The sequence below is a fragment of the Astatotilapia calliptera genome, chromosome 23 (assembly GCF_900246225.1).
Source record: "Astatotilapia calliptera chromosome 23, fAstCal1.2, whole genome shotgun sequence".
NCBI classification, from domain to species: Eukaryota; Metazoa; Chordata; class Actinopteri; order Cichliformes; family Cichlidae; genus Astatotilapia; species Astatotilapia calliptera.
This window is the reverse complement of record NC_039323.1, coordinates 39,315,403-39,341,964: the sequence shown is the minus strand read 5'-3', so window position 1 is coordinate 39,341,964 and position 26,562 is coordinate 39,315,403. Positions and strand designations below refer to the sequence as shown.

The 26,562-nt window shown below is 37.8% G+C and overlaps 1 protein-coding gene, 1 long non-coding RNA gene and 3 other non-coding genes across 5 annotated transcripts; 1 reads left to right on the top strand and 4 right to left on the bottom strand.

Moving 5' to 3' along the window:
- Positions 1-6,306: 6,306 nt before the first annotated feature.
- On the bottom strand, positions 6,307-6,425 carry LOC113017024 (5S ribosomal RNA). Its single transcript, XR_003271356.1, has one exon. It is a non-coding gene; the product is annotated as a 5S ribosomal RNA (ribosomal RNA).
- A 431-nt stretch (positions 6,426-6,856) lies between these two features.
- Positions 6,857-6,975, top strand: LOC113017050 (5S ribosomal RNA). Its single transcript, XR_003271381.1, has one exon. It is a non-coding gene; the product is annotated as a 5S ribosomal RNA (ribosomal RNA).
- Positions 6,976-7,989: 1,014 nt separating this feature from the next.
- LOC113016004 (uncharacterized) lies at positions 7,990-14,093 on the bottom strand. Its single transcript, XM_026158444.1, has 7 exons — positions 13,888-14,093; positions 11,511-11,795; positions 11,205-11,284; positions 10,423-10,588; positions 10,253-10,309; positions 10,023-10,100; positions 7,990-9,140 (listed from the first exon to the last, which is right to left on the bottom strand). The coding sequence occupies exons 1-7, from the start codon at positions 13,967-13,969 to the stop codon at positions 8,953-8,955; spliced, it is 936 nt and encodes a 311-aa protein (XP_026014229.1). The 5' UTR covers positions 13,970-14,093; the 3' UTR covers positions 7,990-8,952.
- A 602-nt stretch (positions 14,094-14,695) lies between these two features.
- LOC113017040 (5S ribosomal RNA) lies at positions 14,696-14,814 on the bottom strand. The gene has a single exon (XR_003271371.1). It is a non-coding gene; the product is annotated as a 5S ribosomal RNA (ribosomal RNA).
- A 477-nt stretch (positions 14,815-15,291) lies between these two features.
- Positions 15,292-17,083, bottom strand: LOC113016025 (uncharacterized). The gene is made up of 4 exons (XR_003271190.1): positions 16,920-17,083; positions 16,729-16,780; positions 16,502-16,576; positions 15,292-15,620 (listed from the first exon to the last, which is right to left on the bottom strand). It is a non-coding gene; the product is annotated as an uncharacterized LOC113016025 (long non-coding RNA).
- Positions 17,084-26,562: the final 9,479 nt, after the last annotated feature.

Below are 26,562 nucleotides of genomic sequence, written 5' to 3'. Positions count from 1 at the left end.
CAAAAACAGCTGCAAACAAAGCAGAAAGCTGGCAGATGTCCAGCCACCTGATGCAATCCAGACTGTCTAGCATATTCTTAAGTTTCCCTTTTGGTTATCAATAAAATATATTCCAACAGGAATATTGCTTCAATTTCTGGCTATAGAGAGTGAGGATGACGTCACCGAACACAGCAAACAGAAAGTGAAAGTAAAAAACAAAGAACAATAGACCAGACTGTGGTTAGAGCTGAAAATGTCTCTTGTATTTAATATTATTTATTTATTATTTAAAGTAGAGGAATCTCTCGCTCTCTCTCTCTTTCCGCTGTTATAAGTCAGCCCAGCTCACCCACTCTCTCTTCAGCTCCTCTATCACAGCAATCATGGATACTGACCGCGTTCGTCTTCGGGGTTCACAGCACACATAACGTTGATAGATTTGCATCGATTTCTTACACGCGCGTATTAAAAACAATGATTCTGTGATCACAAAGTTTAGACCCACCCAAAGCAGTGTGGATGTGGACAAGGCTTAAGTTGCAGTGAGGCTATCAGACAGCAGATGATGATTAATAAAGTCCATGTGATCCATAAAAGAATCATAAAGTAAAAAGATGATGATGATAAACGTGAACCTACATACCAATCAGATGGTGTCTTCTGAATCAGGGAGGAGGCGGTGTGATCCTGGGAACTGTGATCATGAAACCTGAAGCGATGCGGACCCGATCCGCCCCCAGAACCGGTCATTTCCAGGATCTGTTTGGGATCATCGTGGTGGCGTGTTTTCAAAATAATCCTTGTGAAAGAAGCGGTGTGATCCTGGCAACTATTGATTATTGATTACATATTCCACCGCGGATTCCTCGTTTTGCAGTGATAGCAATTTATTAACCTGGCAGCAGATTATGTCATACATGCCGTCTAAAGACAAAAACACAAAACATGCTGGTTATAAAGAATAAAAACGGAAGTAAGTGAATAAAAGTCACACGATTGGACTTGTGAATAGATGATTGTAGCTAATTCTGCTTATAAAAAATAAGATGAATAAGGGGAAGTAGAGTAACAAGGTCTCGATTGTCTAAAGGTTTTAATCAAAAATGAGATTTTTGCCGCTTTTTGTATGATTTTTTTTTCAAAGTTCTCACCAGCCTTGTTCCTCTTTTTTCTGCCAATATTGAAAGTTGTGGATTAAAAGCGCATCGTCCATCACTGTACTGTGGGTACTGTGGGTTTCACTGACTTCACAGCCTACAATCTGCTTGTTGCTGCTGCTGAGGACTTTAAAGGTTTTGGGAGTTTGACGTGTCATCAGGTTTGTTTCAGTCCAGGCAACAGCAGTCAAGTGTCCAAACTGGCGCAAAATACGCCAAAGCCTCAATTAGTAGTGGTCACGTGACTTGGGTGTCTCCTACCAGTGTTTGAGAAACTGTGAATAAAGGGTTTAAAGACTCTAACTTGGCCTGAGTCTGGCAGCCTTGTTGTCAAATCTGATAGATATGTTCATTAAATTCTCTAAACCAGGGATGTCAAACGTAAGGCCCGCGGCTATAATAAGATAAGATAAGATAAGATAAGATAAGATAAGATAAGATAAGATAAGATAAGATAAGATAAGATAAGATAACCTTTATTAGTCCCACACGTGGGAAATTTGTTTTGTCACAGCAGGAAGTGGACAGTGCAAAAGTTATGACGCAAAAATTAGAATACAATAAGAATAAATACAGTACACAACTGTACAGAATAGAATAAAATAATATACTATATACAGTAGAATAAAATAGAATAAAAATATACAATAAGATAAAAATAGAATACGAATGCTATATACAACTGAGTAAAAATACAACGATGCCAGAAAGGATTATTGCACTTAGTGTTATTGCACATGTGTGGATGTGTGTGTTTGTTCAGTTAAAGTCTTTGTTGTGGAGTCTGACAGCAGTGGGGAGGAAAGACCTGCGAAATCTCTCCGTCCCACACCGTGGGTGCCGCAGTCTCCCACTGAAGGAGCTGCTCAGTGCTGTCACAGTCTGCTGCATGGGGTGGGAGACGTTGTCCAACAGGGATGACAGCTTAGCCGCCATTCTCCTGTCACGACAAAAGACTCCAATCTGGCCCCACTGCACTGGATAGTTTTGGAAATTGTGAAGGAGGGCATAAATTTTGGACTTTTAACTGAATTTTCATACGTTTCACAAATTTTCCATTCATGCTACATGGAAGTAATGAAGTAAGAAATGACAGAAAAGTTTCTGTTTTTTCTGTTTGTTTTTTTAATAAAGAAAAGCAAAAAAATACACTTTCTTATAATTAACACAAATTATATTTTTATAATTACAGGACAGTCTGGACGTTTAGCTACCAGAACCGCTTTTTCCGTAATTTTACTTTACCTATTATTCATATGTTCATGCCAAGCCAGGAAGAACCCTGCCCATGATACAAAACTGCCCAGTTCTAAGTGCTTCTCAGTCCTTTGGATTTTAAATTAACCCTGTTATGTTGACTGACCCAGAACAGAAGAGATGTCACATGTCATCTGCATCACTACAGAAAACGAAAAAATAAAATCAAAATTATAAAAGAAAATTGTAAAATAATCAATGCCAGTGTTTCTGACACTTTTGGATGAGTCAATTTGCCCAGGTTAAAATTAACCCAGGAGCATAATTGGTGTTCCTGGAAACCAACATAACAGGAGGGTTAATTATAACATATTATAGGCATCCTGCACAGATCACATGACTTCATCACTAAGGCCAGACGGTGATGATAATGTTATTTTCTGTTGTGTCTCTTCAGATCACAGTGTGCCCAGGTGCCAGGTTGTGGGACGCTGCTGTTTTCAGCCTCTTTGTTGGTGTTGACAGCTGGCTGCTGCTGGTAGCGATGCTCATAATAACGAGGCTTTTCCTGTTCTTGATCAGTCCACTGCAAATAAAGCTCCCTCAAATCTGTTAAAATAAGGACAGACAGAAGAGTCCCCTTCTCTTAATGTAATGTTTAATTAGTTAAACAAATTAAAATATTAAATGAAAATACTTTATTCTGACTCCACTCTTATTTACAGATCAAATACACCCAAGCAAACTTTTTAATGAACTTTAAAAAAAAAAGTAAATTTAAAAAAAGGTTCAAGTGAAGTTAAATGAGATCATTTTAAATGAATAAGTGCTGCTTGCATTTGCATTTTTTCTTTAAAGAGCAGATTTAGATGCTATGTCCATAACTTAAGAGATTTTCTTAAGAGATCTTAACACAAAATGCATTTGAATTATCTGCAATTATTCAAAAAAAGTTTTAAATGTGTTTCACGTACTACAAATATAAGTAATTTAAGCATAACAACAAGTATAGTGACCCTCGACGGGGTTAGACATTTGCAAGAGAAGCGAGCATTTAGCACATCTTTGGCTACTCTCGTCAGCATCATCTCTTTTTCTGCCAACTTTTTATCATCCATAAACCATTTGATCGTAAAGTTGTTCTCATTCTGTGCAAGAAAATATAATTTCTGGATTAGTTGAAAGTTTAGACTTCAAGAATAACATCAAAAATCCAGTAAAAAATAAAAGTCCTGTAATAGAAGGGTTTGAGTGTTCTGTTATCCATAGATTTTATGTATCTGTGGATGTATGTGTGCACATGTGTGTGAGAATTTTTTTTTCCAGTGCAAGGTTCAGCAAACAATTTCTCAGGGCTTTTTTTTGTTGAAAAAATATAAATATGTATGAGTTTTTATTTGGAGGGAACTTTAGGCAATAAACTCAACATTAAAGAATTAACAAAAATGAGTGAAAACATTAATAACTGCAGAATTAATCTTTTGAAAACATGATCGACTAATCGTGACCCTAACAAGAAAAGAGAATAATTGCCCAAAGCAGCCAGTGCAAAACATCAGTTAATCTTTTCTTACACTCTGGATTATTTTCCAATTTATATAATAAAATAATAAATACATACAAACCCAAATCTTGCTGTTTTAGCAGCATCGTACAGTCAACACAGTTCAACTCATGCTTGGTTTCAGTGGAGAAGTGAAGACCTTTGTCCACAGAGTTTTCAGCAGCTTAATTATGAGTCAGTTATTTGAAGAACTCTCTATATGAAATATCAATAAAACATGAAATATTGTCCTCAGCTGACAAACACAAGTAAAACTGCCATTGTCTTATTGACTGTACACGTCATCCTCACAGTGGGTGTCTGCACACAGTCTGAGTAAAGAAAATGTGATCATGTCAACATTATAAGAGGTAATCTTGATAATACATTAAAAAAATAATGATAATGCTGTATGGCAAAACTAGACAGTAACTTTAGTACATTAATAAACCAGCAGTTTTCTGTGGGTTAAATGTGTGACTAACATAGAAACAGACAGAACATTTGCTATAAAGTACATTTGTATTACCAGAATAAATGTATGTATAATGTGTTGTTACTTACCTAATACACACAAATGCACACTCTGTAAGTTTCCCCCCACATTTATTCCCTCTGTGCTGTGAACCTCTGGTCTGTATCGTCCTGACTCGTCTTTGCTCAGTTGAATCAGCATCATCATTTTTCCCTAAGATCACCTGTTTCTGTCTGCGATGAAAGATTATCCTTGTGTCCTTGAACCATCTCAGGCTCTCTGATGCCTTTAACTTATATTTAAGTGACACAGTGAAGTTTGAGCCTGTTGCAGCGTACACACAATCATCCTGAGAGCCTTTGAAACAGAAAGATGAGATTAGCCATGTTAGAAAGGCTCTGAATGATTGTATGTCAATTTATAAAATTTGAAGGACATTGTGTTATTCATACTAAATTCAGGGCTGTACCTAAACTTTGTTCCATCTACAGACCTCTTACAAATTAGCTCCAAAGTAGCTGCCAAGAAATCACGATGCAGATAAAAAGTGTCAGACACTAACATTTAATTTCTGTGTGCATGAGCAACGCTGCTTTGCAAAGGTGTCCACATTGCATAGCTTGAGTTAGTACACAGCATGTAAACACATTTTCTGCATGTACAAATATCTTTGTGAGAATTTTCAAAATCTCCATAGAGATGTTATAATTGTGTTTTAATTTGATAAATCATTGACAATCAGCTGATATTTCACATTCTTCTCAATAATGTCGACTACTTTAGAAGCTGACTACTTTTAGATTGACTGGAACTTTTTGAGATCACGACAATCATCATGACATTGCAAAGAAAACAAATATACCAAATGTGCAAAAACAGTTCTCAGTAAAATGAATTTTGCAATCACTAAGTCGCTTTATCAGAGTTTCACTTTCTGTCAAGGGAACAGGAAATCAATCATCTTATGATTATTTTCCTCAGTAATAATAAGAAAGTAAGCCTCTACGTTCATTCTGACACACTACTCAAAACTGGTTGGGTGTCTTTTTTCAGAGCCACTTGCTCTAAACCTTTCATTTAGCATGAAATGTTGTTTTCTGGAAAATCCCTTTCATAACTTTACATGTGCAGAAAAGAATTAAAGTATTTATCTTTATAACTGTCATGTGGGAATGTGCTTAATTTCATGAAGCCCAAGTAATGCATGGTCTCACCAAGAAAACAGTCAAAAAAGCATCAGCGATGACAGACAACAATACATCACGTGAAGATCGCATATAAACGTTTTTGCTTGACAGGGAGACAAGTGACTGTAATCACAAGAACTATGATGAGGCAGTGTGATGTTTCAAATAATTAGAGTTACTCATTTAGTCCAATAATGAACACTTTCATTCTTTGTGTAGTACAGGATTACTACAGTTTATTTGGTGGGTCACTTTTGGGTGAATGATACTTGTAATTTGTAAATATAATGATCAGTTTTTTAAAAGAAGCACAATTGTTTGATGTTTTATCTCATTTACTGCATCTACATGAACTTTGAAATGTCAACCTGATCGCTCATTTAAAACTCCCTCAAATACAACAAAACTACACCTGACAGCATACAGAGATGAAGTGTAGCGTACCTGTGGAGGCAGTGATGAAGCAGCAGAGCAGAAACAGCGATGGTGGCAGCAGAAGCCATCTTCTTCTTCACCGTTCTCATCACATTAAACTAACAGCCGCTTTCCATTTTAGAGGCTGTTTCCTGTCAGAGCATGGCATCATCATGTTTATGTGAGTGGGCATGTGTGGTTTTGAAGGGAAGAGGCCTCGTCTGCTCTCATAGATAAAGTACATAATTTCGTTCCACCTCATGTTAACATGTGATGTGAATGGGTGTGATGTAAGTGGTGTTGAGGAAGTGAGCATCAGCGCCCTCTGCAGTTTGCGTGTCGAAGTGCAAAAGCTTACAGCACCTGGTATTCCCAGGCGGTCTCCCATCCAAGTACTGACCAGGCCCGACCCTGCTTAGCTTCCGAGATCAGACGAGATCGGGCGCGTTCAGGGTGGTATGGCCGTAAGCGAGAGAAGAGCACAGAAACAGCCTTTTTAAACATGCTGTGATGACACACACACGTACGCACTTACATTTTTATGTTCTATATATAAGTGAAAGTCTAGAAAAAGTGACAAAAATGTTTGACTTCCAAATCGTCCTCTGTCACTTTAACACTGAACATGTCTTCTTATCGTGATATTACTGCTGGAAAAGCGTTTTTGCAGCTCAAATTTGAAGCTGCAGTTAAGGTTTGCATGTTTCGCTGTAACATATGGTAAATGGCCTGTATTTGTATAGCGCTTTACTAGTCCCTAAGGACCCCAAAGCGCTTTACACATCCAGTCATCCACCCATTCACACACACATTCACACACTATGAAGCTTAGCACAATAATATATATCAAAGTGTGTAACATTTGCCAGCTATAAAAGGTCTTTTATGTAGCTATTCTCTCGCTTACGGCCATACCACCCTGAACACGCCCGATCTCGTCTGATCTCGGAAGCTAAGCAGGGTCGGGCCTGGTCAGTACTTGGATGGGAGACCGCCTGGGAATACCAGGTGCTGTAAGCTTTTGCACTTACACACACAAACTGCAGAGGGCGCCGCTGCTCACTCAGTCTCTCAACATTACTCTATGCTATTAAATTTGTATTCCGCATGATAATCAGCCCAACAAAATAAATAATCAAATTTCTAACATTTGTGTTAGCGTTTTAGTGTGAGGCAAGAGAAACCAGTGAAACAGTTATTTTATCGGTAACAGTATCCATGGAAAGAAGTCCACCATAAATGATAAAGTTATCCGAAATTATTATTATTGTTATCAGTTTGATGTGAAAGTACAAAATAAAGTTATTTAGTAATTAGTAGTTTCAGCACTTAGCTGTGATAAAGTAGTAAATGTATCATTATTAAAAGATAGTAATTTATTACAGGACAGAGTCAAAGTGGCCGAGAGCACAGAGTCTGCACAGTGATTTGATATAAGTTTATAATGTATTCTTATATTTTGGTGTATAAAACCCAAAATATCAGCTAGTACAACTGTCTATCTATGTGTTTAATCATGATATATTCAAAACAAATACACAGACATTATTTATTTTAACCTGGAAATCTGAGAGACATTTACAGTTATTCTAGTGTGTATTGTAGGACAGAAAGTTAGCCTCATTATGTGCCCGTGCTTCCTAAACACTTTGAGTTGCAACACTAACTGAAATCAAATAAGTGTGACTGTTATTAGCTGACAGACCCTTCCCCTCCTCAGATAAGTAAGACAGTGAGTGAGGAATTCATACTTCATGTATACGTAGATCAACCTGTAGATCCATGAAGTCTAATCTGAGCTGTCTGTTCAATTCAAATCCCTCTTTTCCATGATGTGTGTCCTGTAGTGTACTGTCCAACTACTCTGTCCACATCCTTTCATCCTTTAATCCTGAAGCACTCATCCTCTCTCTATGTGCAGCAAACTCTGAGTCTTAATCTGTTTTCTGTCTCATTTTTTATTTAAACTGGATCAAATGTAAAAAGTCACTTGGATGAGTGACGAAACGTTTCTTCCACCGACAACGCTACGTCCAGATGAACAGAATCAACTTTTTGGGATTTCCTTACCTGGATCATTGAGCCATGCATCAAGACTTAAACAGTGATACGCTGTCAGTATATGCAGATGTCCACAAGGTGGCATCATTACATTACACATGCACATGCACATAGGCTACTACAAACACAGTTGTGACATTTTACAATTCACATCACACCTGGAGTTTGATGTTTTACAGTGAAGGGAATCACTGGAAGGGTTTTGGGAGTCGGCCCACACGTTCTACTACTATAAATGTGACTTATGACTTCCCTGTGCACTTTTTAATCACTGCAAGCATCTGCACATGATCTGAACTTTGATTATATGGATTTTATATACATTCAGCATGTGGTACAGAAGCAGCAACAAATATATTGTCCAGTGCACAGTTGTGGGAATCTTTAAATCTGAAAGAAGAAAAAACACATGAAAATACGCAAGTCCTGAACTTTCACTCTCACAGCAAATATACAGCATGAACCCTTCCCATCGAGAAGAGCATATTTTCCTTCAAAACAAGGAGCAAAGAGAGCAGAAAGCTCTTAATGTACTGACACAAAGATTAAACAGTCATTCTTTACAAAGGCGCCCACATTGTACGGCCTGAGTTACTACAGAAGATGTAAACAGTCCGACTTCCTGTCTGTCCCACTTTCTCTGGGTAACTTTTTTTTTTTTTAAATCTACTTACAAAACAACAAAGTCTGGAGATGTTTTGATGGTGTTTTAGTTCAATAAATTATTGATAATCAGCTGGTATTTCAGATTAAGGTTCGTACATCTGGTTTAGTCACTTCATGTCAACCACATGCTCATTATTATTTATTCAGGCTGTGTATTTGAGGTCATTTCCTTTAATCTGCCAATTTGTTGTGTGCAGCCAGTTTATCCATTTAACACGAAGCTGAAAAACATAAATGACTTATAGCTGAGGCTGGATGCTGGTGATTGCATTATTTCAAGTCGTCTCTCTTCAGGCCACAGTGTGTACAGATGCCAGGTTTCGGGATGTTGCTCGGCGAGTTGCTGTTTTCAGCCATATTGCTGGTATTGCCAGGTAGTTGCTGCAGGTAGCGGTGGTCATAATAATCAGGCTGTTCCTGTTCTTGATTGCTCCACTGCAAATAAAGCTCCCTCTCATCTGTTAAAATAAGCATAGATTACAAATCAGACCCGGAGAAACACCATCCTCTGTTAAAGTGTTGGTAAGAAAAAAGGTAAAACCTGCTATTACTGAGAAAATGGCTTTGATGGGGTTGTGTCACAAAAGGATAAATAAAAGGATAAATAAAAATAAGTTGATCTCCTTTGCAGTCTACAGCCTGTACATACTTATAGTTATAGAATATTCACAACATACTTCATACGCGTGTACATTAATAACATACCATAATAAGACCCATTTCTTGTAATTATACTCACATATCTATATTACTTGCTAATATAATGTAATATATCTATATCACTAAAGCACTTCTGGATTGGATCAAACTGCATTTCGTTGCCCTGTCCTGTGCATGTGCAATGACAATAAAGTTGAATTCCCTATTCTATTCTAAACGTACACAACTAACCACTAAACACGTTGTGGTGTGCCGGAGTTACATGGTTCATGTGGAGTTTGGATCAGACTGCATGTGACCCTGCAGTTTTAGGCCGCTAAATCATTATGTCAGTAAAATTTTTAAAAAGGCTCCAGTTAAGTGTTATCATCTTAAATAAGAAAGAGCATTGCTTGCATTTGCAGCATGGCTTTTTTGAAAGATCAGGTTTAGATGCCTCGTCCATAATTTAACAATATTTTCAAAATATATTTGAGTCATCTGCAGTTTGAAATGTCTTTAACCTGCTACCATTACATTAACTTAAGTCTAAATATAAATATAGTGGTCCTAGCACTGCACCTTGGGGAGCTCCACAAGTAACCTTTCAGAAGTTTAGACTGAAATGAAGCTTCTTAAGTAACTAACAGATTATATGCAGTGGTTTTAAAATAACTAAAAAAATAAAAATAAAATCTCACCGTTTAGTCGCACATGCTTTTTTCGTCTGATCCGGATACAACAAATGATGACAATTAGGATCAAAATCAGAACAATACCTGATGAAGATGAAAATAAATTGTATTAGACATGTAAAGTAAAGAGTTTATGTATTTGAATCCTGTGTTCATTGCTTCAAGCTTAATTGCTCTGCATTTCAGCAATGCGACACATGTTAAAATGTAAGGATTACACAGAAGACACAACATACCTGCTCCACCACCCACTAAAACCCAGATGCTAATTCCAAATATTGTTTCAGAGAAAACTTCAGGAATAAACAAGAGAAGAAGAAAAGAATCTTATTATGATATGAGCTCATGAACATTTGGAAAAAGGCAAATTTAAACGTTTGCAGAGTTGACAGCAAGTAATACTTACAAGGCTTATAGCAGATTTGTTGAACAGGCAGACTGATCTCAGAGCCGATGGTGTTAGAAACATTGCAAGAGAAATGGGCGTTTGCCACGTCTTTGGCTACTCTCGTCACCGTCTTCCCTTTTTCTGCCAACTGTTTACCATCCTTAAACCATTCAATCTTCTCATTCTGTGGGAGAAAACACAATTAGTAGATTAGTTGAAGGCTTAGTGTGTGTGTGTGTGTGTGTGTGTGTGTGTGTGTGTGTGTGTGTGTGTGTGTGTGTGTGTGTGTGTGTGTGTGTGTGTGTGTGTGTGTGTAGTTTTTTGTTTCATTTTGTTTTTCTTGTTTTTCCAGTGCACGGCTCAGAATATAAGAGTATTTTTCTTTTTGTGTGTGTGGTGACTCTGTACAATTAACTGTGGAATTAATAATTTGACAGACAAATTCTTAAATACATTTCAGCATTTTAATCAGTGGGTCGTTGTCTTTGTGTCTTTTGTAAAAAACTAAACTCAACTTAATTAATCAAACTTTAAAACATGAGGCAAAGAGAATGATTGCCAACAGAAGCCGAATGCAGCTGAAATCAGATTAGCTGTATCCCATTTTATATATTAAAATAATATGTGCACATAAATCTTGCTGTTTCAGCTGCATTTTACAGTCAACACAGTTCAACTGCTTGGTTTCAGTGGAGGTGAAATGAGACCTTTGTCCACAGATTCTTCAGCAGCTTAATTATAAGTTATTTGAGGGACTCACTACATGGAAATATCAATAAAACATGAAATATTGTCCTCACCTGACCAACACTGCAAGTAAAACTGACTCTTGTCTTATCGCCTGTACACGTCATCGTCACATTGGGTGTCTGCACACGGTCTGAGTAAAGAAAATTTGATTATATCAACATTATATGAACTGCTGATAATACATTAAAAAAGTAATAAGACTGCATGACAAAATTAGACAGTAACTTTAGTATATCAATAAACCAGCAGTTTTCTGTGGGTTAAATGTGTGACTAACATAGAAACAGACAGAACACTTGCTATAAAGTACATTTGTATTACCAAAATGAATGTATGTATAATGTGTTGTTACTTACCTAATACACACAAATGCACACTTGGTAAATCCCCCGCATTTATTCCCTCTGTGTAAACCTCTGGTTTGTATCGTCCTGACTTGTCTTTGGTGAGTTGTTTTAGCTTTAGTGATCCAGTTGAATCAACATCATCATTTTTCCCTGTGATCACCTGTTTCTGTCTGCGATAAAAGATTATTCTTGTGTCCTTGAACCATCTCAGGTTATCTGATTCCTTCAACTTATATCTAAGTGGCACAGTAAAGCTTGATCCTGTTGCAGCGTACACACAATCATCCTGAGAGCCTTTGAAACAGAAAGATGAAGAAAGAGATTAGCCATGTTAGAAAGGCTCTGAATGATTGTATGTCAATTTATAACATTTGAAGGACATTACAAATTTCCAAAGTAGCTGTAAAGAGATCACAATGCACAAAGAAAGTATCAGGCACTAACATTTACATTCTGTTTGCAAATTGTAAAATATTTCTAACTTAGAGGGGACATTAGCAGGTTGTAAACATAAATATACCAAAACTAATGACTTTGTGCACAGCATCAAACACATTTCCTGCATGTCCAAATGTCTCTGAGTGGCTTTTTTGTAAGAAATTACTAAAAACCCATCAGGAGATGTTCGATACGTTGTTTTAATTTGATAAATCACTGACAATCAGCTGATATTTCAGAATAAGGTTTTTGTCTTTTTTGGTCTTCCCAATAAAAGTCGACTACTGTAGAAGATGATCACGTTTTTAGATTGATCTCTGTGTAGGTTGAGTTCTTTTAATCTGCTACATTTGTGCGTGCGCTACAACAAGTTTATACACTCGCTGTGTAGCTGACAAATGTCTATGATAGGACAGATCACTGAGGCTCAATGATTGTTATCTCATATCCTGTTGTTTCTCTTCAGACCACTGTGCACATTTAAACATAAACTAAACCTAACTTTAGTTTGTCGTCAGTTGGGAGCACCAGATAATATTTTTTAAAGGCACATGGCATTTCTTCATGATTATGAGACACCGAGAAGACAATTAGACGTACTCAGTAAAATGGATTTTGCAATCACTGAACAACTTGACAGTTTCATTTTCTATTAGGGGAACCCACAGGAAATCAGAGGTTATATCAGTCGTCTGCTCAAGAGTCACAACATTAATATTTTCCAAAGTGATAACAAGAAAATAAGATTCTTGTTATCACTAATTTTGAGACACTAGTCCAAGCTGGTTGAGTGCCTTTGTTCAGAGGCAGTCACAAAGTGACTCGTGGGTAATTGCCCCACACCTTTCATGTAGCAAAAAAGGAAGAGAAAAGGCATTATCTTTTAAAATTTTAACCATAAGTTTTCTGTTTCTCTCCATCTTAACCACAAGCGGTTCTCAAGACTCTAACCCAGAGAGCTCTGAGCGTCTGCCCGTGACCGTTACCACTTCCCTGTGACTCTTGCATGCCTTTCCTAAAAAATGCCTCTCACAACTTTACAGTTGCAGAAAAGACAAAAAGGCATTTATCTATATAACTGTCATGTGAGAATGTCTTTTTTTTTTTTTTGTAAAAATTGTAAAGATTGTAAAATTCAAACACAACCAGTCAACATGATGCATGACCTGCAAAGAAAACTGTCAAAAGGCATCACTGACATCGTGTGAAGATCACTTATTCCTGTAAATAGTGCTGAAATAATCACAACATTCAATGTAAAACTAAGAAGAAGTGAAGTGATGCAGTTTATGACTTATAGATTCCACAGAGTGGGGTGAAGCGCTGCAGCGCTACGCCCCACTCTGTGTGTGGTTGACTTGAACCTACGTGGATTTTGTTACTCATCATTTAAATGATTTTTTTTAAATTCAAAAGTCTTTATGTAAAGACAGTGATAACTTTAATTAAGTCCAGTCCAGTGAAGACAAACTAGTTTTTCTTTTTAGTCAGCACTGTTCAGTTTCTGAGTCCTCTATTGAGGAATGAAGCCAAATTTGCATTTCATAAGTACGAAACAAACTCTTAATGATGGTAAATGACAGCGCAGAATAACAAACAATTAACGAGATGAAATTGAATCTAAGTTTTTAAATAAGATAATTATATTTATGCTTTAGTTCATCAACTACAACTAAATGAAGGCATTTTTACGTAGGAGCTTTTTAGTGGGAGCTTCGTACAGAAAAAAAGGACTGCATGCTACATAGCAACAGATCAAGTGTCTGTGATGTGTTAAAAAATTGTGTGCAGCTAAACACTGATAAATGATTTTATCTTTCAAAAACATTTGAATTTTGACACTTAACATTTGAAATTAAAGCCATAAACTTTGGATTTTAAAGCTAATTGCTTATACAGTTCACCAAAAACTACACCTGACAGCATACAGAGATGAAGTGTAGCGTACCTGTGGAGGCAGTGATGAAGCAGCAGAGCAGAAACACGGCGATGGTGGCAGCAGAAGCCATCTTCTTCTTCACTGTTGTCATCACATTCAACTAACAGCCGCTTTCCATTTTAGAGGCTGTTTCCTGTCAGAGCATGGTATCATCATGTTTACGTGCGTGCGCACGTATGGTTTTGAAGGGAAGTGATCCAAGAGGCCTCGTCTACTTTCACAGATAAAGAACAAAGTAAGTGTGACACTTAGAACAAAGACTTTGCTTTTTTAGTTTTCTTGCTTCAGCAAATATATTTAAATATAATCTCCAGTTAGAGATGTTCAAGAGGTAACCGAAAACTCAAATACAAACTGTCCTAATTTGGGTGATAATTTGTAATTTAGACATAAAATATAAATGTATGTTTTTCTGAAATGACTTCTTCTTAAAATCTGATAATACAAACTGATTTTTCTTGTTACTGCTACAGCGTCCTTTTTGTTGGTGTTTTTCCTTTCACTGTCAAAAGCAAAGAAAATGAATATTCCACCGTTATTTTGTAAAATTGAAAGTGTATTTTATTTTAAATAATTGAAAATAAACACCTCTGTGAGTGTAATGTGGCCAGTAAAGTGTGTATTCTTAATTTCAGGAGATTCGGGGTGTCCCATGAAGCAAGATTAATGGGTTATTGAGATAAGCTGAACGTGAGTCAGAGCTCAAACTACCCCTGTTTGGACGTTGATGCAGAAAATGTTATCATGAAGAATACCAGCTGAGCACTAATGATTGTTATTGAGGTTTTGCCCTCTGCAGTTTGTGTGTAAGTGCAAAAGCTTACAGCACCTGGTATTCCCAGGCGGTCTCCCATCCAAGTACTGACCAGGCCCGACCCTGCTTAGCTTCCGAGATCAGACGAGATCGGGTGTGTTCAGGGTGGTATGGCCGTGAGCGAGAAAGCACCTCCGAAACTGCCTTTTTGAGGCTGACAAAAATGTCCTATGTAACAATTCTAATACATGCGAGTACACGAGAGGAAGACACCCAACAATGAGTTGAAACATTAACTTGTTATTTATTCCTGCTTAAAACAGATTATTATGGATTTCAAAATCTTATTTGGATTTTGTGTGTACCCATTCATTTTATTTATATACACGTCACAGTTTACATTTTAAAATAGACAGAAACTGCTAAATTAGGCACACTTGTAATTATCCAATTTTTTTTGCATTAAAAAAAATCTAAATCTGTGTTTTATTACTTGTTTACTTATGTTTAATGTCAGAAAAAGTAACAATGATTTAACTTAATTTAACTTAATTAAAACAAAGATAAAACATACATCTTAAGATGTAAATCAATCACTGTACAGGTCACTCAATAATTTACAGACATACATACACATTTCATACATTTAAAGACCTTTATGTGCCATCATATTCAAAAATTTGTATTAAAAAAATAAAATGACTGTTAAATTAGAAATTATTATTAAAATTAATCTCTGGTGGACCGACCACCAACAGGAGCTATTGCAGGTGTTCGGCAGCAGTTTGGGGTGGAGGCTCTGGTCCGATCTCCGGCTAGTAACACTGGCTTTAAATACCCAGAGCATCACCTCTCTGATGGAGAAGGAGCCTGAGGTAGGTGGGGGTGAGGTTGAGGAACACTTACTGGAGATTCATATATATCTTCATGAAGGTCCAGAGCCTTTGATTGGACGCATTGCCAGACTGTGTGTCAGCAGCAGAACCCTCTGTAATAATAAATGAATTATAAATCCAGAAATATACAGTTGTGTCATTTTAGGTTTGACATTTTTAAAGGGAATCACTGAAGAGGTTTTGGGAGGCGGCCCACACGTTCTACTACTATAAATGTGACTTATGACTTCCCCGTGCAGTTTTTAATCACTGCAAGCGTCTGCACATCGTCTGAACTTTGGTTATACGAATCTTATATTAGATTTATTTTATATTATGTCCAGTGGTACAAAATCAGCAACAAATATATCATCATCTCTTAAAGTGTTGGTATTACTGAGAAAATGGCTTTGATGGGGTTGTGTCAACTAAACACAAAAGGATTTTTTTTTAAAAAGGATAAATAAAAATAATTTGATCTCCTTTGCAGTAAACATACACAACTAAGACAATGTTGTGGTGTGCTGGAGTTACATGGTTCATGTGGAATTTGGATCAGACCCCGACACCCCCACCCATCCTATGTGACACGACAGAGGTGATTTCTGTAGCTATGTGACCCTGCAGTTTTAGGCCGCTCAATCATTATGTCAGTAAAATTTAAAAAAAATAAACCTTCCATTTAAGTGTTATCATTTTGAATAAGTAAGAGCATTGCTTCCATTTGCAGCATGGGTTTTTTGAAAGATCAGGTTTAGATGCCTCGTCCATAATTTAACAATATTTTCAAAATATATTTAAATCATCTGCAGTCTGAAATGTTTTAACCTGCTACCTTAAGTCTAAATATAAATATAGTGGTCCTAGCACTGCACCTTGGGGAGCTCCACAAGTAACCTTTCAGAAGATTAGACTGAAATGAAGCTTCTTAAGTAACTAACATATTATATGCAGTGGTTTTAAAATAACTAAAAATAAACAAATAAATTCTCACCGTTTGGCAGCACATGCTCTTTTGGTCTGGTGCTGACACAACAAACGATGACAATTAGGATGATCAGAAGAGTAACTGATGAGGATGAAAATAAATTGTATTAGACATGTAAAGTAAAGAGTTTATGTATTTGAATCCTGTGTTCATTGCTTCAAGCTTAATTGCTCTGCATTTCAGCAATGCCACACATGTTAAAATGTAAGGATTACACAGAAGACACAACATACCTGCTCCACAACCCAGTAAAAGCCAGATTTCTGTCATTGTTTCAGGGAAAAACTTCAGGAATAAAACAAGAGAAGAAGAAAAGAATCTTAATATGATATGAGCTCAATACAATGACTACTTCAGTTCATGAAGATTTGAAAAAGGCAAATTTGAACATTTGTACAGCTGATAGTAATTAAGTAATACTTACCGGGCTTATAGCAGATTTGTTGAACAGGCAGACTGATCTCAGAGCCGATGGTGTTAGAAATATTGCAAGAGAAATGGGCGTTTACCACGTCTTTGCCTACTCTCGTCAGTGTCTTGTCTTTTTCTGCCAACTGTTTACCATCCATAAATCATTTGATCATACAAATGTTTTCATTCTGTGGGAAAAAACCCCCACAATTTGTGGATTATTTGAAGGCTCAGAGTTCAACAACAAAACAGTCCTATAAAGAACATACAATTGTCCCAGGGTTTGATTGTTTAATTATCCAATGCTTGTTTGTGGGTGTATTTTGTTTTATTCGTTTTGTTTTTCGTTTTGGGTTTTCCAGTGCAAAGTTCAGCCAAAATATATGAATGTTTTTGTTCTTTTTCATTTTGTGTGTGGTGACAATTAATGAACACAACATTAAGAACTAATAAAAATCAGTAAACACATTTATAATAGCAGAATTATGATTCTTAAACATATTTCATATTTTTAATCAGTGGGTCGAGGCTCTGAGTGTTTTGTAAACATCTCAACTTATTATCGAGCTTAACTTTAAAACACGAGAAAAAGAGAATGATTGCCAACAGCAGTCAAGTGTGGCTAAATTAACAACTCGGTTTATTTTGTTTTACACTTTGGATTATTTTCCATCTTATGTAATAAAATAATGAAGACATACAAAGTCAAACCTTGCTGTTTCAGCAGCATCTTATTGTTGTTTCTCTTCTGACCACCATGCTCATTTAAACGTAAGCTAAACATGACTTCAGTTTGTTCTTCTTAACCCGCCCCTTAATGATCTTAACCACAAGTGGTACTCAACAGTGCGAACCATTGAGGCCTCTGAATGCCTGCCAACGACCATTACCACTTCCCTGTAACTCCTGCATGAAAATGTGTTTCCTGAAAAATGCCAAAGTTTTACAGCTGCATAATCAAAACATTCAAAGTAAAACTAAGAAGAAGTGAAGTGATGCAGTTCATGACTTATAGATTCCACACATGGAGGTGAAGCAGAGGAACACTGTGTGTGGTTGACTATAAACTACATGGATTATGTTACTCAACATGTAAATGTATTTTTTATGGAATCGAATGTCTTTATGTAAAGACTGATATTTTAAAAATAAGTAGAATTACTCATGCAGTGCAGTAATAAAACACTGCATGCTACATAGCAACAGATCAAGTGTCTGTGATGTGTTAAAACATTATTCAGTCTGCAAAAACTACACCTGACAGCATACAGAGATGAAGTGTAGCGTACCTGTGGAGGCAGTGATGAAGCAGCAGAGCAGAACCACAGCGATGGTGGCAGCAGAAGCCATCTTCTTCTTCGCCATTCTCATCACATTCAGCTAACAGCCGCTTTCCATTTTAGAGGCTGTTTCCTGTCAGAGTATGGTATCATCACATGTGCGTGATACAAGAGGCCTCGTCTGCTTTCATAGATAAAGAACAAAGCAAATGTGACACTTAGAACAAAGACTGTGCTTTTTAAGTTTTCTTGCCTCAGCAAATATATTTAAATATAATCTGTGATCTCCAGTTAGAGATGTTCAAGAGGTCCTGTCCTGTCCTAATTTGGGTGATAAATTTAGTTTTTTAATTATCACTCTGTAAGGAAAGTAAATGAAATGAAACTAGAGATGAAATTGAATATCCCATTATGATGTTATAAACTAAAAAAGTGTTTTAATATGTTAAATAAAGTTATGGAATTTTGTTTTTAAATTTAAGGTCATTTTGGTGTCCCATCAGTTTGCTTACCAGCATCTTATGGGGGTGGATGATGCTGTTATTTACCTGTGCTCACTCTCACCTGCATGTTGCTGGTGCCATTGTGAGGAACTTGTTTTGGGGGTGTTTCTACTGCCTTATGTACCATCTAACCACTTTTACTGCTCAGGATTGGTGTCACCACATCTACTGTCTCCTGGGTTACTAACTGTCAGTGAGAGAGGCCTCAGTTTGTACAAATGTGGGCTTCCCTGTCTGGTGTGGTTAGTTAGCTTTACTGGGGCATCACAGAGGATGGTACTGGTCTCATTCTCGTTTAGTCTGTAAACCTCAAATTTCCGGCATAACACTAGCACATGCCACTTGCAGAAGTTCTCTGATGACACTGTGGTGGTTGCAGTCACCTACTTCTGAATGTCAACGAGGTAAACAGATGGTGGTTAACTACTGGAGGAAAAAAACAAAGCCCATTAATACCACGGGTGAGGATCTGGAAACAGTGGCCAGCTACAGGTACTTATTGTTAACTTTTACTCACAAATGACAAACTTGATTCAAGGACCAACAGTGATGTTGTGTACAAGAAGTGGGCGACAGGACTGTTTCTTGGAGAAGCTCAGATCCTTTAGCATGTGCAGTAAGATGTTGGAGGTGGCAAGTGGTGCTTACTTGGTATTAGGTTGGAACCAAGTCACAATTGTGAATTGTGACTTACAATTGCCTTGCAATCAAAAGTGTTCATACAGAGATTGTACTGCACACTCAACCTCTGAGCGGCCACTTTTTCACTGCAACTACTTGGCAAATGCAAAGAAGTTCAGTGCAATCACGAAGCATCCACAGATTGTTTTCCTAGCTGCAAGGATGTTGCCATCCTGTATTTTTACGTGTTTTGTTGTATACTTGTAACACGCAGACACTAAAGCGGTCCCGCCAGAATGTCATGCTAAAAAGAACGATTCTTTAAAATCCAAGGGGGAGCAAGCGAGTCAGATACCAAGGGCACAGAGATGAAGCAGGTCTGATCGGAAACAGTTTATTTCCCAGCCAGAAAGCACAAATAAAAACACGCTTAAAATCTACTAAATAAAACCCATAAAACTACCATTTTCTACATTCACTAAACCCCCCTGATATAATTATGCCACATGTTCATTATGGGTCCACCAGCAGGCCAGGAATTCCTTCTTTAGAGCAGAGTCCACTCCAGCCTTGTCTTTGGCAGACGAGGAGGAGCCTCCCATCCTCTTGCCCTTCCACTGGGCCCATCACATCCCAGCCCAGCTTGCGTTCTGCACCCGAATCTGTCATGCGATGCCACCACAGCTCCCCTTGCTTTGGTGCCAGGTAAAATAACAACTGGAGGCCAGAACAATGGTCCCAGAAGTGGCCCTGGCTTATAGCCATGGCAACCCTCTACCAACCCAGCTGCAACCAGTAAACGACAGTGGAGACTCTGCTGCCAATCACACGCGTTGTCTCCTACTGTTCCTTGCTGTCAGGACTGGGTCGCCATGTCACATTGGCCGTCTAGCATTCCTCCTCCAGTGCTCAGCTAGCCTGCTTTTAGAAGGTCTTTACACAGCTGACAGGCCACCTCTGGACACACCCATGCCTCAGCATGTGATCCCTATCAGCTAATTTGTCCCATGCACAGCCAGTCCACAGTGGATTAAAAGAATATTATGCAACAACACTAAAATACTCAATATAAATATCAGGATAAAACCATGCAATATAAATATCACAATAAAATCATGCAAATAAAATCAACACTATGTACCAATACACAGTATGGTCCAAAACAACAAAACATAAAAACACAATTTTCCACTGTGTGACAAACTCATTTGAATGCATTGTTGTTGTTGTTTTTTTTTTAAAAACGTAAATATACAGATGACTTCTGGTTTGCTGCGGGGATTTTCAGATCAGGTTTATCATGACAAACTATGACAGTGCTTATTCAGAGATTTCAATGCCAATCTGTGTTTCCTTTCATCATCTGAATCTGGCTCTGATTTCATCGAACCTTTAGAGTCTTTTAATCAGACGCAACAGGGGAAGCATGTTCGCCCATGAAGATGGGAACACATTTGAGTTGGTGATCTCCTGATGTGTGTGTGGATGATGTCACTCTTTCCAGATTCCAGTTATTTCTCAAAACCCCAAAATCATCTGCAATGATTTGCTCCTGTTCACTAAATTCGAGTTACATTTATGTTATGTTGCATTTATCTCAGCAACAGCGAACACAACTTCACCACAGACGAGCTTGTAAGCACGTTTAACAATCATTTAACAAGCATTTTGGTTTTGATATCCCCATTCTGGAGGAATGTCAATGAGGAATTAAGAATTTTGAAGAGGAAATGCAGAAAGGCCAAGAGGAAGTGCAAAAGGGCAAATTAATTGCTTCTGCCATAACTAGGGAAGCGAGGAACATCAGTCTGTCACAGTTCATCGCTAACCAAGGCTATCCATCAATAAAAATCAGTCGTTGGTCCTTCCATAGTAAAGTGTGAAAGTGATTAATTTAATCACAAAATTCCAGAATTCCATCCCAAGTTTGAGGCTGAGTCAACAAAGCCAAATCTTAAATCAGTTCAGAGAAACCTTGGAAGATGCTATGACGCTTTCTAATTCTTCCACCTGCCTGTCAAACTGTAGCACTGCTTGGTTTTTAAAAGGTGTGTTCTGGACAGCTGGTTCTGATATTTTAATTATTATAAACTACTTTCTGTGATCTGGGATTTTCCTATTTGAAATATCAGTCTACCTTTTTGAAGAAACCCTCTCTCGATCCCCTGAGTTTATGTTCAAGATTTGATTTTTATCCAGAAATCTCAAAAAAGATTGTTGTCACTTGACGCAGCGATCTGCACCGGTACCGGTCCATGAGTAGTTTGGTACCGGGCCGCGAGAGTTGAGGCTCGAGTGTGAAATTTATGGTTTTATCAGATTTTATTGTTATGGGACACATGGGTCTTTTCCCATGTGTTATGAATAAATCTTCCTTTTACTGGTACCGGTACTGTTTTTATTTGTTGTATTTATCCGCAACACCTTAAAGGCTTGTCCGTGAAAATATTGTTGGACATAAACCAGTCCATGGTCCAAAAAAGGTTGGGTACCGCTGACTTAGCAGACTCATTTGATGAATAGAAAGCAGATCTTTGCTCTCATTGTAGGTCTGAAAACTCTCAGGTCAAGGTCTCAAAAGGTTTGCTGCTTGCTGCTGACACTGGGTTCTTCTCTGTTTTCATTTTTCTTGACTTCAGTTCAGCCTTTGATACTGTGGACCAAAATATTTTCTTCACATGTCTGAGAAGCAGTGCTGGCATCAGTGATGTGGTGCCTCATGCCTCATGTTCCTGTGCTGCTACTTCTTGTGGAGTTCCACAGGGGTCTATTTTGGGTCCACTTTTATTTATGATCTACATGCTGCACTTTGGACAAATTCTGTGCTGATATAGCTTGGATGTTCTCTGCTACACGGACAATGCACAACCCTACATCACTAGTGATGGCTCTCATATTAGGTTTTGTCTGGCCTACTATGATAATAAGACCTAATACATTTTCTAAAACTAAAATAATTGTAGTTACACATTCTCTGCCCAGCACCGTTGATGTTTCCTTTAATCTGGGGTTTGTACCCAAAAATGTCTGCAAACCAAGGGGAAATCTAGGTTAGACACCTGTTAGCTCTCAGGTTTGTCAAGTCACAGACCACCACAGGTGCTTTAAAATTCTTCAGTCCTCTTTTATTCAGCTTTGACAGGTATGTCAACTGTGTTAATTTCGGTCTCATTCTAACTTAGAAAAGGTCATACATGCTATTATTTCTTTTATACTTAACTACTGTAATGTAGTTTACAGTGTGCAGGCTACAATTCTCAAAACACATAACAAAGGAAGCGACTACATTATACCAGTTCTTGCAGCTCTTTGATAACTACCTGTTCTGAGCCATATCAGTGAAACATGATTATCTTGTCATTTCCTTTTTTTGAGCATGTTAGGAATGTCAGGACTTTTTCCAGTTATGATCAGATGTATTTTATGTGTATTTAAGACAAATAAACATCTCTGTGTGCATACTGTGAGAATCCTTCCTGTAGTCGTTTGAGTAGAAAAGTATTACTTGGTAAAAAATGTCACTTCTCACTTGTGGTTAACAGGTACCTGTATATACTGGTTTCAGTGTGTGGGTTTCACATCACAGAGCACTGACAGTTTGTTTTTGGTTTTGTTTTTTGTACTTAAACTTGTTACTTCGTTTAACTGTGTTTACATGCAGCTGGTGTGGGAACAAAACTCTGCTTTTTGCAGAAATGTTAAGCAGGATTTGACAAAATGACTGTTGCAATCCTAAAACCATTATTTCCAGTGCCTTGTGCAATACAATTATCCCCAAATTTCAAGTATATCAGTTGGCATGGAAGGCAAAATGAAGAAGAAGTTGGTCTCCAGTGTCTAAGTTCACTCAGTTACATAACCTTTGAGTTTGTATCGAGACCTCAGGAGAAAAAGCAGTCTGTCCTATGTAGTAAACTGCATATGCACATCACATTTGGTCAGTTGATAACATCTTGAAAAGCTATTACTGAACATGCATAACAGGAAATGGCTCCAAGGTTAAATGTCATCAGTTTTTGCTTTTGATGTTTTTTTTTCCAATACTGAATCCTGCTGTTTGAAGTATTTTTTAAGTAGCATTTAGAGTTTTAGAAGTACTTTTATCTCGATAACTATTTATCAGATTAAATTGTGTTCACATAACGTGAATTCAACATGATGGGTCACCGTTTGTGAAAATTTGCACAGCTCATTGTGTCAGCCAAAACCACAAGAAGCAACAGCAATATCACGTATCACTTATCAAAAATATCATGAAAACAAAACAAAACAAAAATAAAATACCTTAAATTAGGTCAGCGGTTGTCAAACTTTTTCTAGCTTGAGAAAAAATATGTGCAGTTGTAAAAATCTTCCCGGGTTTGTTTACTGATCTAGTAGAAAAGGTGCCAGCTGAGCATCCTGCACTGTTTTCAGTTTCCACAGCTGTTCCACTGTGTGACTGTTAATATTAATGTAGCTTTGAAGATGACATAAAAACACTCACAGTTTGACAAATGCTCAGTTGCTGCTGATGCTTTGCAATATAAGGACTTAATATCTTTCCTCATAACTGCAAAGACAACAAAGCTTTTAATAAGAATACACAAAGCTCTAAAGAGTGATGCTCTAACAGTGCCGCAGTTGTCCACAGGGTGACGCCATTACATTACACATGCATGCAGTACAAACAGCTGCTGAAAACATGAAGAACCTATAAGGTATTATGATTTTAATACTGGATAAATGATACATTTACACAAACAGGATTTATGTGAGTAGCTGAATAAATTGGTGTAAAACCTCGTCCACTTCTCACAATGAGAAACCAGTAGGCTTAAATCATATTAATAACATTTACAAGCTTTTGTTTCATGTTGTCACTTTGTGTCAGTGTGTGGTTGTTTCAGTCTTTGGAACCACAGAGGTTTCCTTGTACACTTTTGACCCCGTAATGCCTGCACTGTGCAAAATCAGACAGGAAAATTCTGCATTTTTAAAACCCAGAGACTTTAAACGATTTAATGACTCTTAAATCTATTATTCTGCAAGGCTTTTAACGGTAGAAATGTTTTGCTTATATAAAAGAAGAACAGGGGTTTAGGTAAAAACAGCTTCTGGTTATATTATTCCCAGTTTAATATGTGGTTAAAATTGATTTGTTGTCAACTTGAAACACAGCTTTTCTCTTCTTTCCACGAGTCCTGATGTGATCTTGTGATGGAGACAGACTGACTCGTTTCCTCTGAGGGGCACAGATGACCCTCTGCCGTTAAATGGGCCTTTATAAATAGATCAGTTATTTTTCCGCTGCTCCGGTCCAACACGTCTGTACATCAGATGGACACAAACCCCTTTAGACACCCCAGCATCCAATCGCAATCCACTACATTGATTGCAACAGCCAATCAGAGCATTTCGGATGAGTTCATCATCATATGAAAATACTTTAAATAACCGCAGCCAATCATTTATTTCATCTGTTCTGCGTCAAACCAGAGTGGTCATCACTTTTGGATCATGGGGGGGGGGGATGAACAGACTGTCCTAAAACTAAAGAGAACATTTAAACTGCAGCACCTGGGCCCCTTTTTTAAGTGGATCCCAGAGTCCCAGAGGTGCATGACCTTCGACAAGCACATACTCTGAGCGTGTGACCTAAACAGCAGAGATCCCTGTGATATTAAGTGAAATATAAATCCGTCATGCACATCACATGTGCAGTGTGAGGCTTTAGAGTGCAGGGAGTCGCCGGGGAGGTTTGAAGAGTCAGCCCACATTTCCTGCCACACAGCTAAGCCTCTGCTTCAGCGGGCTCGTACGTATCATGCATCACTTCATTAGCATGAAAGTAAAAGACAGACGCTGTGGCATCTAAATTACAGGGAAGTCTTTTCAGAGAACCCCTGTCAGAGAGCTGTTCAGTCAGGTCTGCTATACTTTTGAAGAGGCCTTTGTAGAGTCTTTTTATAGACTCCATGTGAAGACACGATATTGTACCAGTGGAAACAACACCCACAGAGCGCTAATGACGCCCAGTGATAAGGACATTTAGTTATGCTTGTGGGAAGTATGGCACGTACTACCTGTAATCACTGGTAATAATAGATTTTTTTTCAAAACTGGATCAGAGACTTCTTTTGTTGAACTATTGGGTCAATTAACTACATGTCAAGATGCATCTTTTTCCCTCAGCTTGCTGCTTGTTGGGTTTCAGACTCACACAGGTGGGTGTGGGGATAGCTTATTGCTATTCTTTCACCTAAAAAGAATAGCAATAGCTAAGCACCTAAAAACACAGAAGACATCTGACATACTGAGTGTTTCCTCTTCACTCTCTGTGTGTTTATTAAATCGCTCTGCATTGAATCATTAATTATTAATAATCTCTCTCTGTCTGCGACAGCGTGTCTATTGTCCTGTCTCCTTCCCCTAACCACCAATGCATTGAGGCAGATGGCCGCCCCTCTTGAAGCCTGGTTCTGCTGGAGGTTTCTTCCTGTTAAAATTGAGTTTCACCCTCCACTGTCGCCAAGTGCTTGCTCATCTAACTGTTGGAGTTTTTTCTGTATTATTCTACGGTATATATCTTACAATATAAAGCACCTCGATTTGACTTTTTTTTTTTCTCATTTATTGCTATATAAATAAAACTAAATTAAACTGAATCACGTCATTGTAATATCAAGGATGTTTGCAGGTCTTACCTAAAACCAGTGCTTAAGAAACTTATACCATGTCTGCAAAATCTTTGATTGTTCCCTAAAAAAGGAAGAGAAGAGAGGAGGACGAGGAGGCAGACTGATAGAGGAGATTTTAGTGCCAAGTAACATTAGCAACAGTAACAACAACAACATCAGTGGTGACATCAGCGCTTTCACTAGTTTCTGTGACTCAGTGCACTCCTGCCGAAATGAGGGTCCCATTCTGAAAAGTAGCTGTCGCTTCCTTTCTGTGTTTTCTGGAAATATAAACTACAAGCCTTGTTTTTGGCCCCGAATCCCATTTGTCTGCAACAAAGATAAACACTGTTTAATGTATGAGCACACAAGAAAAGTGAAGCCACGAAGAAGGTCTGTATTCTGGTGGTACATGATTGTTTAGTCATCATCTTTCCTATTTTTCCCTTGTAATCTAAGCAGCTCCTCCACCATTTAGCTCTCAACTTCCCTCGCGAGGCGCTCGAAGAGAAGCAAAAAGTGGGATAATTTTAGGTTTTATTGGCATTGCTGAGAGGAGATTATGAGACAAATCTTAAAACAGCCGTGTGTTT

Coding starts and splice junctions, on each gene's coding strand:
- LOC113016004 (XM_026158444.1), bottom strand. CDS start 13,969: ATGACAACAGTGAAGAAGAAGATGGCTTCTGCTGCCACCATCGCCGTG. Junction 11,796..13,887: donor CTTCATCACTGCCTCCACAG/GTACGCTACACT, acceptor TCTGTTTCAAAG/GCTCTCAGGATGATTGTGTG. Junction 10,101..10,252: donor TTTAGTGGGTGGTGGAGCAG/GTATGTTGTGTC, acceptor CATCTTCATCAG/GTATTGTTCTGATTTTGATC.